This window comes from Chiloscyllium plagiosum, unplaced genomic scaffold (genome assembly GCF_037043375.1).
Source record: "Chiloscyllium plagiosum isolate Xiang-an unplaced genomic scaffold, Cpla_swu_hap1 HiC_scaffold_13, whole genome shotgun sequence".
In the NCBI taxonomy this organism is placed as follows: Eukaryota; Metazoa; Chordata; class Chondrichthyes; order Orectolobiformes; family Hemiscylliidae; genus Chiloscyllium; species Chiloscyllium plagiosum.
The window spans coordinates 63,648,199-63,662,564 of record NW_028270151.1 but is presented as its reverse complement, the minus strand read 5'-3'; the positions used below and the strand labels follow the sequence as shown (position 1 = coordinate 63,662,564).

At 43.5% G+C, this 14,366-nt stretch overlaps 1 protein-coding gene and 1 non-coding gene across 2 annotated transcripts; both read right to left on the bottom strand.

The window, feature by feature from the left end:
- Positions 1-8,670: 8,670 nt before the first annotated feature.
- LOC122556353 (uncharacterized) lies at positions 8,671-14,106 on the bottom strand. Its single transcript, XR_015759206.1, has 3 exons — positions 13,972-14,106; positions 13,419-13,626; positions 8,671-9,701 (listed from the first exon to the last, which is right to left on the bottom strand). It is a non-coding gene; the product is annotated as an uncharacterized LOC122556353 (transcript).
- rnf228 (ring finger protein 228) lies at positions 10,649-13,333 on the bottom strand. Its single transcript, XM_087993683.1, has one exon. The coding sequence runs from the start codon at positions 13,316-13,318 to the stop codon at positions 12,533-12,535; it is 786 nt and encodes a 261-aa protein (XP_087849809.1). The 5' UTR covers positions 13,319-13,333; the 3' UTR covers positions 10,649-12,532.
- Positions 14,107-14,366: the final 260 nt, after the last annotated feature.

The window sequence follows — 14,366 nt, the reverse complement described above, 5'->3', positions numbered from 1 at the left end:
TTACATAGGTGCAGTGAAAATCTAAATCCTAATCTCTCATTGATTTCTTCACAAGGTGCAGTAAAATGTGCCTCACAAATCAATGGAAACTAGTGGCTCCAGACATGAAGCACTTAAGCTGCATTTAGTATTTAAATAGATATTGGACACAGCAGAATGTACACACAAAACTGGCGTCCATGATCCTGCAGGCTTGTGAAACTTTGTAGAAGAGGGAAAATGTTTTCTGTTGCTACTGACTTCTCATACTATTTTTCATACTACATGCAGGAGATTTCTTTTTCCTAATGAAGTCAGTCACTGTGTACCCAGCTGCTTTTATCCTTGTATTGTTGTTACATTTTCCTCTATAGTAAAGGACTGCAGAAAATAAAACCTAAATCCACTAAAAACGCTTTTGACAAGACAGTGCATATAAACACATCTATGGGGTTTCATAATAAGGTCTTGTCAATGCCACATTTACTAACTGTGCAGGTAAAACAACAAAAGGTGCCTACTGGAAGACATTGGAAGAGAAATTACACATAACTATTCTAAACACATATATGATGAACTTATGATTTTACTCCCTGCCATTGATCTCCTTGGTAAAAACAAGGACTGCATATGCTGGAAACCAGAGTCTAGATTAGAGTGGTGCTGAAAAAGCACAACAGGTCAGGCAGCATCCGAGGAGCAGGAAAATTGACATTTCGGGCAAAAGCCCTTCATCAGTTATAGACGCAGGGTGCCTGCAGAGTGGAGAGCTAAATGAGAGGGGGGTGGGGGTGGGTATGGGGAGAAAGTAGCATAGAGTACAATAGGTGAATGGGGGGGGGGGGGGATGGAGGTGATTGGTCAGAGAGGAGGGTGGGGGAAGGTAGCAAAGAGTACAATGGGTGAATGGGGATGGGGATGAAGGTGATAGGTCAGCAAGGAAGATGGAGTGGATAGGTGGAAAGGAAGATAGGCAGGTAGGACAAGTGATGGGGACAGTGCTGAGCTGGAAGGTTGGAGCTGGGGTGAGGTGGGGGAAGAGGAAATGAGGAAACTGGTGAAATCCACATTGATGCCATGGGGTTGAAGTGTAATTGTGAGGAGCGAAATTGGCTGTAGAAGCGGCCATGATGGGGGCGGAAGTGACATCATCCATCACCGTGGGGATGATAGCTGCAGCAGCCACATGGCTAACGGCATCCGAGCAGTTCCAGAGGCCGGGGGAATCTTCTGGAATGTTTGAGGAGTGCTGGTTATGGAGGTGGGTATATAAAAGTTTGTTGTACTAACAGTTTTTGATGTTTGAGATGGTGTTGAAATACTGTTTGTTGAGAGTATGAATTCTCCTGAGAATATAGTACAGAAGGAGTTCTTTGTAGTTCTGAGAGAGTGTGGCCCTCAGCTGGGGCAGGGCTGACTGTAGAGAGGTTAGGTGCCGGTGCATGGCTGTGAGTGTGGAGCGAAGGATCTTGAAGGAGAACCGTTGCTGGTGTTTTTGAATCTGTAGTCTGTACTGTTTGTCCTGTTCGGGTCCGAACTCTGCTGGATTAAAAGTAGTCCGGAGTCCGTATGGGATGAGTTGATTATAGAGGTAGGCACTGAGAAAGCAAATGTGGCTGTAATAGCGAGTTTATTTCAGGACATGGTTGAAGAGCTTCAGGGTAGAGGAGATGACCTGGGGGTTGCAGTGAGAAAGAGACTCACTGAGGTTCTTGTAGAGAGAGGAGGAAAACTTCTTCAAGGCAGGCATCCTTGCAAGAGGATTCGCAGTAGGGTTAAAATCAACTAGGTAAAAACAATGACTGCAGATGCTGGAAATCAGAGTCTAGATTCGAGTGGTACTGGAAAAGCACCGCAGGTCAGGCAGCATCCGAGGAGCAGGAAAGTCGACGTTTCGGGCAAAAGCCCTTCATCGGGAATAGAGGCAGGGTGCCTGCAGAGTGGAGAGATAAATGAGAAGGGGAGGTGGGGGTGGGGAGAAAGTAGCATAGAGTACAATAAGTGAATGGGAAGCTCCAACCTTCCAGCTCAGCACCATCCCCATGACTTGTCCTACCTGCCTATCTTCCTTTTCACCTATCCACTCCACCCTCCTCTCTGACCTATCACCTCCATCCCCACCCCCATTCACCTATTGTACTTTATGCTACTTTCTCCCCACCCCCTGTCTCATTTATCTCTCCACTCTGCAGGCACACTGCCTCTATTCCTGATGAAGCATGTCAGGCATCATCGAAAGAGCAGGAGAATCGACATTTCGGGCATAAGCCCTTCATTAGGAATGTAGGGAGTAAGGGGGCTGAGAGACAAATAGGAGGATGGGGGTGGGGCTGGGGGAAGGTAGGTGGGAAGGCAACAGGTGGATGCAGGTCTCCATTTCTGGCCATCAACTCAACAAGGGCATCTATTTCAAACCCACAGCTAGCTGGACTACACTTCCTCCCAACCCCCCTCCTCCAGTAATAATGCGAGCCCTTATTCCTAATTCCTTCTCCTCCACTGTATCTGCTCTCAGGAGGAGCAATTCCACTCCAGGACATCCCAGGTGGCTTCCTAAATCAAGGACCACAATTTCCCCTCCCATGTGATCAACAATCCCCTCCAATGCATCTCCTCCACTTGCCACACCTCCACTCTTAAACCCCACTCTCCAATTTAAATAAGGATAGAACCCCCCCCCCCCCCCCCCCCCCCACCGGTTCTCACCTTCCACCCCACTAATATTACGATGCAGCATATTATCCTTTGCCATTTCTGCCACCTACAGTCAGATTACACCACCAAAGACATGTTTCCCTCCCCACCCCTATCAGCATTCCACAGAGACCATTCCCTCCATGACTCCCTCATTCGGTCCATGCCACCACCAACTCACCCTCCACACCTGGCACCTTTGCATGACGCCGCAAGAGATGTAAAACCTGTGCACACACCTCCCCCCTCACCTCCATCCAAGGCCCAAAGGGATCTTTTCACATCCAGCAGAGATTTTCCTGTACATCCACCTGCCCCTTTTCTGCTGCGTCCGTTGCCCTCGATGTGGTGTCCTACAGGATGCCAACTCACGGAGTGTTTCAGGGAACATCTCTGGGACACACACACATCAAACAACTGCACTGCCCTGTGGCTGACCACTTCAACTCCACTTCCCACTCCACCAAGGACTTGCAAGTCCTGGGCCTCCTCCATCACAAAATCCAAGCCACTCGATGCGAGAGGAAGAACGCCTCATCTTCCGCCTTGGGACTCTTCAACCACACGGCATCAACATCAACTTCACTAGTTTCTAAATCTCTCATCCCCCCCACCTCATCCCATATCTAACCCTTCAACTCGGCACCGCCCTCTTGACCTGTCCTACCTATCCGTTCCACCCTCTGCTCCGGCCTGTCATGATTAATCCCCACCTGCATCCACTTGTCACCTTCCCAGCTAACTACCTCCCTCACCACTGCACCTTCCACCCTCCTATTTATCTCTCAGCCCCCTTCTCCACCAGCCCAACATTCCTGATGAAGGGCCTGAAACATTGACTCTCCTGCTCCTCCCTTTCTGGCACTACACTTTTTGACTCTATCTCCTTCAGAACTCTAGGGTGTAGCCCATCTGGTCCAGGTGATTTGTCCACTTTCAGACCTTTCAGTTTTTCTAGTGCCTTCTCCTTGGTAATGGCCACTATATCATTTCTGTCCCCCAACTCTCTTGAATTTTTGGATATTACTTGTGTCTTTCATTGTGATGACTGATGCAAAGTACTCATTCAGTTCCTCAGCCATTCTTTGTTCCCCATTTCTAGTTCTCCAGCATCATTTCCAGTTGGGAGGTCATGTTGTGGCTGTACAGGACATTGATTAGGCCACTATTGGAACATTGCGTGCAGTTCTGGTCTTCCTCCTAATGGAAAGATGTTGTGAAACTTGAAAGGGTTCAGAAAAGATTTACAAGGATGTTGCCAGGGTTGGAGGATTTGTGCTATAGGGAGAGGCTGAACAGGCTGGGGCTGTTTTCCCTGGAGTGAGGGGTGACCTTATAGAGGTTTACAAAATTATGAGGGGCATGGATAGAGTAAATAGACAAAGTCTTTTCCCTGGGGTCGGGGAGTCCAGAACTAGAGGGCATAGGTTTAGGGTGAGAGGGGAAAGATATAAAAGAGACCTAAGGGGCAACTTTTTCAAACAGAAGGAGGTACGGGTATGGAATGAGGTGCAAGAGGAAGTGATGGAGGCTGATACAATTGCAACATTTAAGAGGCATTTGGATGGGTATATGAATAGGAAGGGTTTGGAGGGATATGGGCCAGGTGCTGGCAGGTGGGACTAGATTGGGTTGGGATATCTGGTCGGCATGGACGGGTTGGACCGAAGGGTCTGTTTCTATGCTGTACATCTCTATGACTGTATGACTCTAATAGTCCAATGTTCACTTTTGCCTCTCTTTTACCTTTTATATATCTAAAGAAACTCTTGCGATCTTCTCTAATATTACTGGCTCGCTTAACCTCATATTTAATCTTCTCCTTCCTTAAATCTTTCTTCTTGTCCTCTGTTAGTCTTTGAAGGCTTCCCAATGCCATTCGCCATATTATATGCATTTTCTTTTGCTTTTATGCTGTTCCTGACTTCCCTGATCAGCCATCATTGGCTCATTCTCCTTTTGGTAAGCTTATTTTCACTCGGGATAAATCTCCCAAATTACTCCCAGAAACACCTGCCACTGCTGTTCCACTGTCTCTTCTGCCAATCAATTTTGGTCAGCTCCTCCCTCGTGCTTCTGTAGTTGCCTTTATTTAACTGTAATACAGTTACACCTACATTAGATTAGATTCCCTGCAGTGTGGAAACTGGCCCTTCGGCCCAACCAGTCCACACCGACTCTCTGAAGAGTAACCCACCCAGACCCATTTCCTTCTGACCAATGTACCTAACACTACGGGCAATTTAGTATGGCCAATTCACCTGACCTGCACAACTTTGGATTGTGGGAGGAAGCCGGAGCATCCAGAGGAAATCCACGCAGACAGTCACCCGAGACAGGAATCGTACCTGGGACCCTGGTGCTGAGGGGCAGTTGTGCTAACCACTGAGCCACCCTAAAACAATATTATTACAGAGTTCTGGAGCAGGTGGGACTTGAACCTGGGCCTCCTAGTTGTGGGGTAAGGACTCCACCACCGCACCACATAAGGACCCTAAATCTGATTTCACATTACTCTCAAATTACAGAATAGATTCTATCATATTATGGTCACTGCCTCCTAAGGGTTCCCATGACTTGGAGATGCCCACTAGCTTTCAGAGTGCTGCTCCTTCATCAGGTGGTTGTGGAGGTTAAGATCATGCTCACAGAAATTATAGCCAAAGGAGTCCAGTGTCATGGAGATGTGATACACTAAACAATCTTCGATTAAAACTTTTATCTTTTATAATGGGATATGCTAGTTTCTGTTCTTTGACATGTAAATCCCAGAACTTCTTTTAAATTACATTCTCAAATTAGCTCAGCTTTTTAAACATTAGGTGTGAAATCTGTCTGTGTCCCAGTGCTATGTCAGACTAACAACCGTCTGTATAGTTTTACATGGATTCAAGTGAGCAAAATAAATGTAATTCTGCAAAAACAAATTCACCCCATAAGCTTATATGTGTGTGCATGTGAGTGTGAGTGCACATGATAGAGCGTGTGTATATATGTGTAAGCTTGGTTAAGTGTGCATGTGAGTGTGATGGGGTATGTGTGAGAGGGTGCATGTGTTGGTGTGAGTCGGGGTGGGTGTATGTGTGTGCATGTGAGAGAGAGCTTGTGTGTGAGGCAGGGAGGGTCTATGTGGGGGTGTGAGTATGTAGGTATGTGAGAGAGAGAGAGAGAGAGAGAGAGAGAGAGAGACAGAGTATCGTGCAGTGGGGTGACCTGTTGTATGACATGAACTCAAGGTCCTGGTTGAGGCCATTCCCATGGGTACCGAACTTTGCTAGCAGCTTCTGCTCAGCCACTCTGTGTTGTGGTTGTCCCAAAGTCTGCCTTGGAGGATGGTTATCCGAAGATTTGAGGCCAAATGCCCCAGACCACTGAAGTGTTCCCCGACTGGGAGGAAACACTCCTGTCTAGTGATGGTTGTGTAGTGCCATTGTTTACTGTATCACATCTCCACGACACTGGATTCTTTTGGCTATAAATTCTGTGAGTATGATCTTATCCTCCACAATCACCTGATGAAGGAATGGTACTCTGAAAGCTAGTGCTTCTAAATAAACCTATTGGACTATAATCTGGTGTTGTGTGATTTTTAACTTTGTCCTAAGGATTCATTCACATTAAGCTCCCTAATCAAGAGTGCCTTATCACAAAACACTAAATCCAGAATTGTCTCTTCCCTAGTGGGTTCCACCACAAGCTGCTTGAGAAAACTGTCTTGTGGACATTCCACAAATTCTTTTTCTTGTGGTCCACTACCAATCTGACTTTCCTGGTCCACCTGTAAATTGAAATTTATTGCAAAAGTTTACAGTGTGATGCAACTGAAATTACATATTGAAAAAGAGCTGGATTGCTTGTTAAGTCTTTCATCTTTTAGAATGACCATGTTGATTTCAGTTTTTTCATATGTAAACCCAGAACTTTTTTAAAAAAGTCACATTCTCAAGCGAACTTTAACAATGCGTGCCATGTTGTCTCAGATAATGTATTGAAGGTGCCCTGTGTGAGGCTGCCTGTGCCCCAGTGTTCAGACTGATTCTGTTTCTAAAAAAGGATTTGCAGAATCTTACATGGATTCATGCAGTTTTTGAGCAAAATAAAATGTAATTTATGTAAGATTCTGCAAATCCTTTTTTCGAAATAGAATCAGTCTGAACATTAGGGCACAGAAGCCATACACAGGGCACCTCACGCCTTCACTGCATAATCTGAGACGACATGACACCTACGTTAAAGAGCTTCAGGGCAGAGGAGATGACCGGGGGGCTGCATTGAGAAGAAGAGAGAGATGAAGGGCATTTGCCTGAAATGTCGATTTTCCTGCTCCTCAGATGCTGCCTGACCTGCTGTGCTTTGCCAGCACCATTGTAATCTTGACTCAAATCTCCATCTGCAGTACCCACTTCCACCTATTGTTAAAGTTCACTTGAGAATGTAACTTGTTAAAAAAATCTGGGATTTACATATGAAAGAACTGAAACCAACATGGTCATTCTAAAAGATGAGATACTGAACAAACAATCCAGGTTTTTTTCAATATATAATTTCAGGTGCATCACACTGCAAACATTTGCTATAAATTCTGTGTCTTACAATCTTACACTCCACAACCAGCTGATGAAGGAGCAGCATGTGAAAGCTAGTGCTTCCAATTAAACCAGTTGGACTATAACCTGGTGTTATGTGATGTTTGATTTTGTACACCCCAGTCCAACACCGGCAACTCCAAATCATGACTCCCCAGAAGTTAGTCTTTTAGTTTGTTCAGAGTTAGGTTAGATGGATTTTTTGATGAACAAAGGAATCAAAGGTTATCGGCTAGAGACAACAATCTAATTTGACTACATATCCCAACTTCCCTTTCAAGACCAATGCCCATTCAGTATGACCCTGCAAATTAGCCTACAGCCAACTTTGTGCTGATACAAGTTTAGTAATTGAATTGACTCAGTTCCTTGTTTCCATGACTTAATCCAGTTCTTACATCACAATGATACCATCAGATGTTTTGAGAGAATTCAGAGTATGCGGTGCTCCAAATAAACTTCAGCAAAGTACTAAATCAGTTCACTATGAATTGTATTTTCTCCATTTTCATTCTGATCTAGCTAGAACAATCTTGAATTTGGAATATGTGTAGGCTAAATATGCAATTTTTTTTCCAAAATGCAAATTATAGAGTCATAGAGATGTACAGCACAAACAAGCCCTTCAGTGCAACTTGTCCATGCCGACCAGATATCCTAACCTAATCTCGTCCCATTTGCCAGCACTTGGATCATATCACTATAAACCCTCCTTATTCATATACCCATCCAAATGCCTTTTAAATTATACCAGCCTCCATCACTTCCGCTGGCAGCTCATCCCATACACACATCACCCTCTGCATGAAAAGGTTGTCTCTGAGGTCCCATTTAAATCTTTCCCCTCTCACATTCCTTCCTGGGTGCTGAGAATACAGAGGAGCAATTTTAAATTTGGACAGATTGTTTTTTAAATTTCATTCAAGTCTTACTCAATCAAGCCTGATAGGCAGACATAGTCCTCTCTAAAATGGTTTCACTATAAAAGTTTATCAATAGGCAGTAGCAAATATGCATTATTATTGTAACCAATAGATGTGGATATTCATTCTGCTGAAACTGTTGCTACATGAAAGATGCGCAGGTTAGGTGGATTGGCCATGCTAAATTGCCCATATTGTTCAGGGATGTGTAGGTTAAGTGCATTAGTTAGGGCAAATGTAGATTAATAAGGTAGAGGAATGGGTCTGGGTGGGTTACTTCGAGAGTCAGTATGGACTTGTTGAGCCAAATGGCCTGTTTCCACACTGTAAGGATTCTATTATTCCACGAAATACGACACCCTAACCCCATCAGTTTCCATTGCCTCCATTGACCACTAACCAAGCAGTATACATCTGAATTCGATTAAAATGATTGATCACACGGTATTATTATGCTTTATATCAAATATGTAGAATAAACATTTTAAGAAATGTTGCTTTTTAATTGAATTTTTCATTTAAATAATTTCAATTGCATTATTCATACGCAATTTTCGAAGGTTCAGAGCAGCTTGGCCATGGACAGGAAAGTCAAAACAAATACACCTGTACAATGGTTTAATGACATTGCATATTCGTTCGCATTTTCTTGCATCAATTTATTTCCAGGCTGGACATTTGAACATCCCAACTCTGTCTGCTTTAACGAAGTACAGCTAATGTGAATGTGTTAACCCGGTTCAGAAGAAGAATCAAATTGGACTCGAAACGTTAGCTCTGTTTCGGTCAGATCTGGTGAGTTACTTTAACACTTGCTTTTTTTTCTTTCAGATCGGCAATTTTGTTTTTATTTAGTCTTAATCCAGCATCCGCTTTACATACCAAAATGGAACCCAAAACTGAGAGACACAATTAACATCACTGTTGGCCATTCTTGATTATTATTTTGAGATTTTAATGTTCAGTGTGGTTGAAAATATCCAAGCAATACAATTTCCGTGAACCTTGCTACTCCCTACAATTTCCAGTTACTCTGGCTAACTGAAAAAAAAAGTAGCATGAGCAAAGAAACCCTCATACAATTAGCAAATAGAAGAGAGAGGAACATTTTCTTTTTAAAAAAAGCCATCTAGGCCAGCCTAGATTCAATCTGGATGTTGAATTGTATGATGTTTCTGGTTAGTACGTTACACAAATTTGACATTTATACTTAGAAACTGAAAATATCTAATATGTGCAATCATTACTCATTTGATACAATAATATTTCAGTTACACCCACTTCTAGACTCAGACTGAAAACAGTTGTCATACTGAACTAAACCAGTGTAGCACTACACCAAACACTGCCCGATACAAAAACTTCTAAGCCATTTACAAATCAGAAAGCGTTCACTTGTACTTGGATTCAAATACAAACGAGTCTCCGCGATATTTTTGAACGAAATCGTCCCCTTTTCCGAACAAAATTCAAACGGGTTTCTTTACCGGAACAATTCTAAACCGTATTGAAGTTCAACCTGCGGGTAAAAAAAAATGTTACAGTATAACACAGCGGCAGTGCAAACTTTTTAACACTTTTACTCACTCTATATCGGAGTGTGGGGTTTGGCTAACATCAAAGTATGGCAAATATCATTTTATTCATATCATCCACATTTAGAATGAGCATTGCTATTATTTCGAAGACCGACGAAATAAGAGGGGAAGAACTATAAAAACTGAGAATAATGCTTTGCATAAATTTCGCTTCTATCCAGTCAACTTCAACTCAGTTCCCCTTGATGTCACTGATACTCATTCACAAGGAAGCACATAGAAATACAAAGTTACAAGATTCTGCAAAAAAAACTGTCAGTTTTCGACAGCTAACTTATGAATGTCATTGTCTCTATATTGCATAAGGCTTATTTGCTCAGAATGTTAAACAAAACGCCGCTGGTTTGAAACTTGGAAACCCGCCTGTAAATGTTTGACGTCCTCCTGGGAATCTTCTTTCCACAACTTTATGGGAAAGACTTTTTTTAAATTTAAAACTGTTATTTATTCGTTAAACTAGCAAAGGGGAGTTTGAAACCACTGCGGTAAACGTGCTGGTTTCCCACTGCAGAGTATCATCTCAAGACATTTCAAGATGTTCCAAGAATATCTAAGAAACTGATGTGATATAGAATCCCTACAGTGTGGAGGTAGGCTATTCGGCCCATCGAGTCAACACCGACCCTCAATTCCACCCAGAACCACTTCCCTACACTATTCCTGACACGGCCAATCCGCCTAACCTGTACATCTTTGGATAGAGATAGACACTTTTTTATATTTCTCCTTATTCCTACCCCAACCCAGCTAGTACCACGGGTTGATAAGTTCCCTGGACTACTGGGTCCAAATGGCCATTCTATTATTTTTGATAGATTCCACCATGGAATCTCTGTCTCACACTTACTAATTCGGCGGGGGGGGGGGGGGGGGTGAGGTGGAGGGGTTGTTGCTGGTAAATACAACTAAGATCATTGAATCTCTTTTCTGCCCTGAACCCCGGAGTGCTAAGACGATCTCCTGTCCTGATTAAACTCAACTGACTCAAGTGTAAATATATTTCAACCTCTGAATAAATTCCCGGAGCCATTGGCGAAACCAATCTTTATGCCAGAAATATCGATGTGGAAAACATGTTGGTTTCGCCTTAGTCCCCCAATATGGGTTATTTCTTAAGGATTGTCAAAAGGTCCTGAATAATAATGAATTTATGAGACAGTCACTTCTCAGGTTACAGTGCAGAAATGGTGAGTCGGTCTGATAACGATCCTCAGCCAATGGCCCAATCACTGGTAGATGTACATTTAGGCAGCTCTTTGAGTTTTTAAACTTGTACACTTTTCGATGGGGGATAAGCTGAAAGTAATTTCTTCACTATTAACACTTGCATTTGGACTTCCTTTCCCAGTTTAGTTCGAACTAAAATTTCAGACTGGAGTAATGATGGTGATGGCCACTTATGAAAATGATCGCACCACATTACAGAAAATGAAAATTACAGATCCTAAATGCAAACATTCAGCCAGAACTCCTTTGCTTGGTCACGTGCTACCCTTTAAAGTTTCCAAAGATTCCGTGAAATTAAGGTAATCCTGCCACGTCAGAGTTACTTGCAGCAGATTTGTCAGGTACTCGACAGATATTTGTACCTTCCGATTATCGTACTTGCTTTTTAATGTTATCTATTGATTTAAATCCACCTGGATGTTTTCACACCAACCTGAACATAACTCAAACTTCTACCATAGAAAGTGCTCCGGAACCGAAGGGGTGTCATATTGGACCTGAAACCTTAACTCTGTCTCTTGTCTCCACAGATGCCACCAAACCTGTTGAATTTCTCCAGCACTTTGCACCTCAGGTTTCCAGTATCCTTAATACTTTGCTTTAACTCCAGCTTTCATGTTATGTTCACTATTTCCTTTTTTAAAATCAAAACTGTATTCATTTTGTTGTCTTACCCAACGCTTCTCCGGAAGATGTTTTTGTAACATATTTATGACTGTCTGTGAGACAATCGTGCTTATGTGAATTATATTAATGAAATAATCAAATACTAGTGACTAATGCACATAAATGGATTGATTCTGATATGTGGATGCTTTTGTCTGAATCAGTGACCTTTAATGTTTTGTGTAACCACTTCTCACATTTGTCAACAATCCCTGTTTGACTTGATTGGACTGAACTGCAGTATGTCTATTTATAAAATACTTCTTCTCGGGTTTAAAAGGGCCTTCCCGACCACCATTGTCCTTGGTTAGTCTGTAATCTTTCTAGAAAAAGAGCCATTGTCTACAAGGGAAATCAGTGGCTGATTAGACTGTTAGCAATCAAATTCCAAAGCCTTTTATCTCGCCAAGTCTCCCTAACATCCTTCCGACTTGCCAGTCAGGAAACCAAAACCCACAGTTTCGTGACTTTAAACAACCACATCTATCAGTTTTGTTTTAACTGTACATATATTCATTATCAAAATTTAACGATGCATAGTTCACTTATGGTGCAATTTGAACATGTACACTTCAACACAATACGATGCACACAATATCTGTTATGAGTAAAGGCATGGAAAGCTTTTGGGATACACATTTACTAGTTATTGCGCCCACAAGCTACACATGAGTCGAAGGAAGTTCGTCCTGTGATATGGAAAGGGAAAGGACTGGAGTGAAGGAATTGGTGAACTGCATCATTTCCTTTCGTCTCGGCATGCAACAGTATTGGATGAAAGCACGCACAGGAAAGAGGGTTTAGGGATTGTTTGTGGTTCCCCACTTGGGGTTCATTTGGCAGTACGATAATCCGCATTTCATCCCAGTTGCTCAGTGGTTCTCCTGGATGAAGAGGAGGCAGTGGTCGCTGCCCTGTTGTTGCTCACTTGGCCATTGCTGTCGGGGCGGTATTTGAGCCAGCAGATCACCCACGTGACGACCACTGAGAACAAGGCTAAGATGCTGGCCACCGACAGGCAGATGGGGCCGACCGGAGACGGCGAGCTGTTGTAGTGATTGACAAAGATCAGGCCGGTGAAGAGCAGCACCACCATGGAGAGAAACGAGAAGACCACACAGACGCAGCCGGCGGTCAGGGCGGCCCGCTTGCAGTTCTGGCAGCTCTCGTAAGGAGCCGAGGGTCCCCGGGACTGGCGAGTGGCCGTGGCCGCCGAAGGGGTGGCGAGCTCGGGCGGAAGGGAAGCGCTGGAGCGGGGCTGTTGTTGTTGCTGCTGCTGTGGAGCCTGGTGCTGCTGCTGCTGGGAGTGAGGCTGCTGGTTCAACCTCTGCAATTGGGGCGTCGGTGGCAAGGCGTCCTGGGGCAGAGGGTCCGCTCCCACGTACAGGGGGAAAGCCTCAGTGACCTTGGTGTTATTGGGCAGGTTGTGTATCCGGTAATCGGGCACCGCTGTCCTGTGCCGGCAGATGGGGCAGGCGATTCGCCATGGCCGGTCCTCCCTGACGTGCAGGGTAGTCAGACACTCCTCGCAAAATGTGTGCAAACACTCCAGGATCTTCGGCGCCCTGCGCCCCAGGTCGAAGTAATTGTAGCAGATTTTGCACTCGTATTCCTCGTAAGGGGTTGTTGCATCCGCTTCTGCCATGACATCTTCAAATAACCGGGGTGGGGGGTGGGATTTCTTTTGCCCCAAAAAAACACAAAATAAGCTCTTGCTGGTTTAAATAAAGCACCAAATCACTCACATTGCCGTTATTTCTTCCCTCTTCTCTCTCTCTCTCTATCTCTGCTGTTAATCTAAAACAATGCAGCTCCAACAGCCTTGCATTTTTTCCTCTGTCCCTTTTAATAATAAAACCAGCCACTCGGCTTTGACGCGAAGACGGAGCAGTGATGATGTAATCTGGCGGCTCCAATACGAGATTTCTGAATCATTCAGCCTAAGACCGGTTGCTAAAAGGGAGTGCAAAAAAAACCCCAGTTAACCTTTCTTTGTTATTTCTGCTTTCGGTCTTGTTCAAGGGCGACCGTGCATCACAGCGCGAAGTAGAAGGAGAGGGAAACAAATGTCGTAATTATAACCACCCCCTCCCCTTTAAAAATAATTCATTCAGTTTTAATTCAAATGAATCCGGTGCTGGATATTGACCCGAATAGACAAATTATCTAAACCGTTCAATTTAAGGTTCTCTCTTTCAATGACAACAAAATAACTACAAAACTTCTAATATCCGAATATCTGCAGTATCGTGAAACATATCTCAGATGTCATTTGAAGAGATAAGGTGATATACTTACAGCTGAATGGATACTGGTCGATTTTGACGCAAAGGGTATTCCTTGTACTCCAGCTGGTTAAACGTGGAATTGATTAATCTCCAATAACCAAGAGTTGATTTTTTTTTACACCATGACGAGCTAGCTAAATATAATAGACCGATTTCGTGTTATCGCCATCTATCATAACGAAACATGGTAACTTATCAGCCGCCGTCACCTTCGGAAATAGTAAATTTCCTCATCATTGGTCCCTAATGTTAAACGTATTTTCCAAATCATTGGGCTAAGGACAAATGTAAGAACAGAACTTAGACATGTAAACGCACAAGATTTCCCAACGCTACAGCAGAACTTGGCACAGAAATCTCAAAGCATTTCACATTGATTTTTTTTATGCTGCAAATTAATTGAAA

Coding starts and splice junctions, on each gene's coding strand:
- rnf228 (XM_087993683.1), bottom strand. CDS start 13,318: ATGGCAGAAGCGGATGCAACAACCCCTTACGAGGAATACGAGTGCAAA.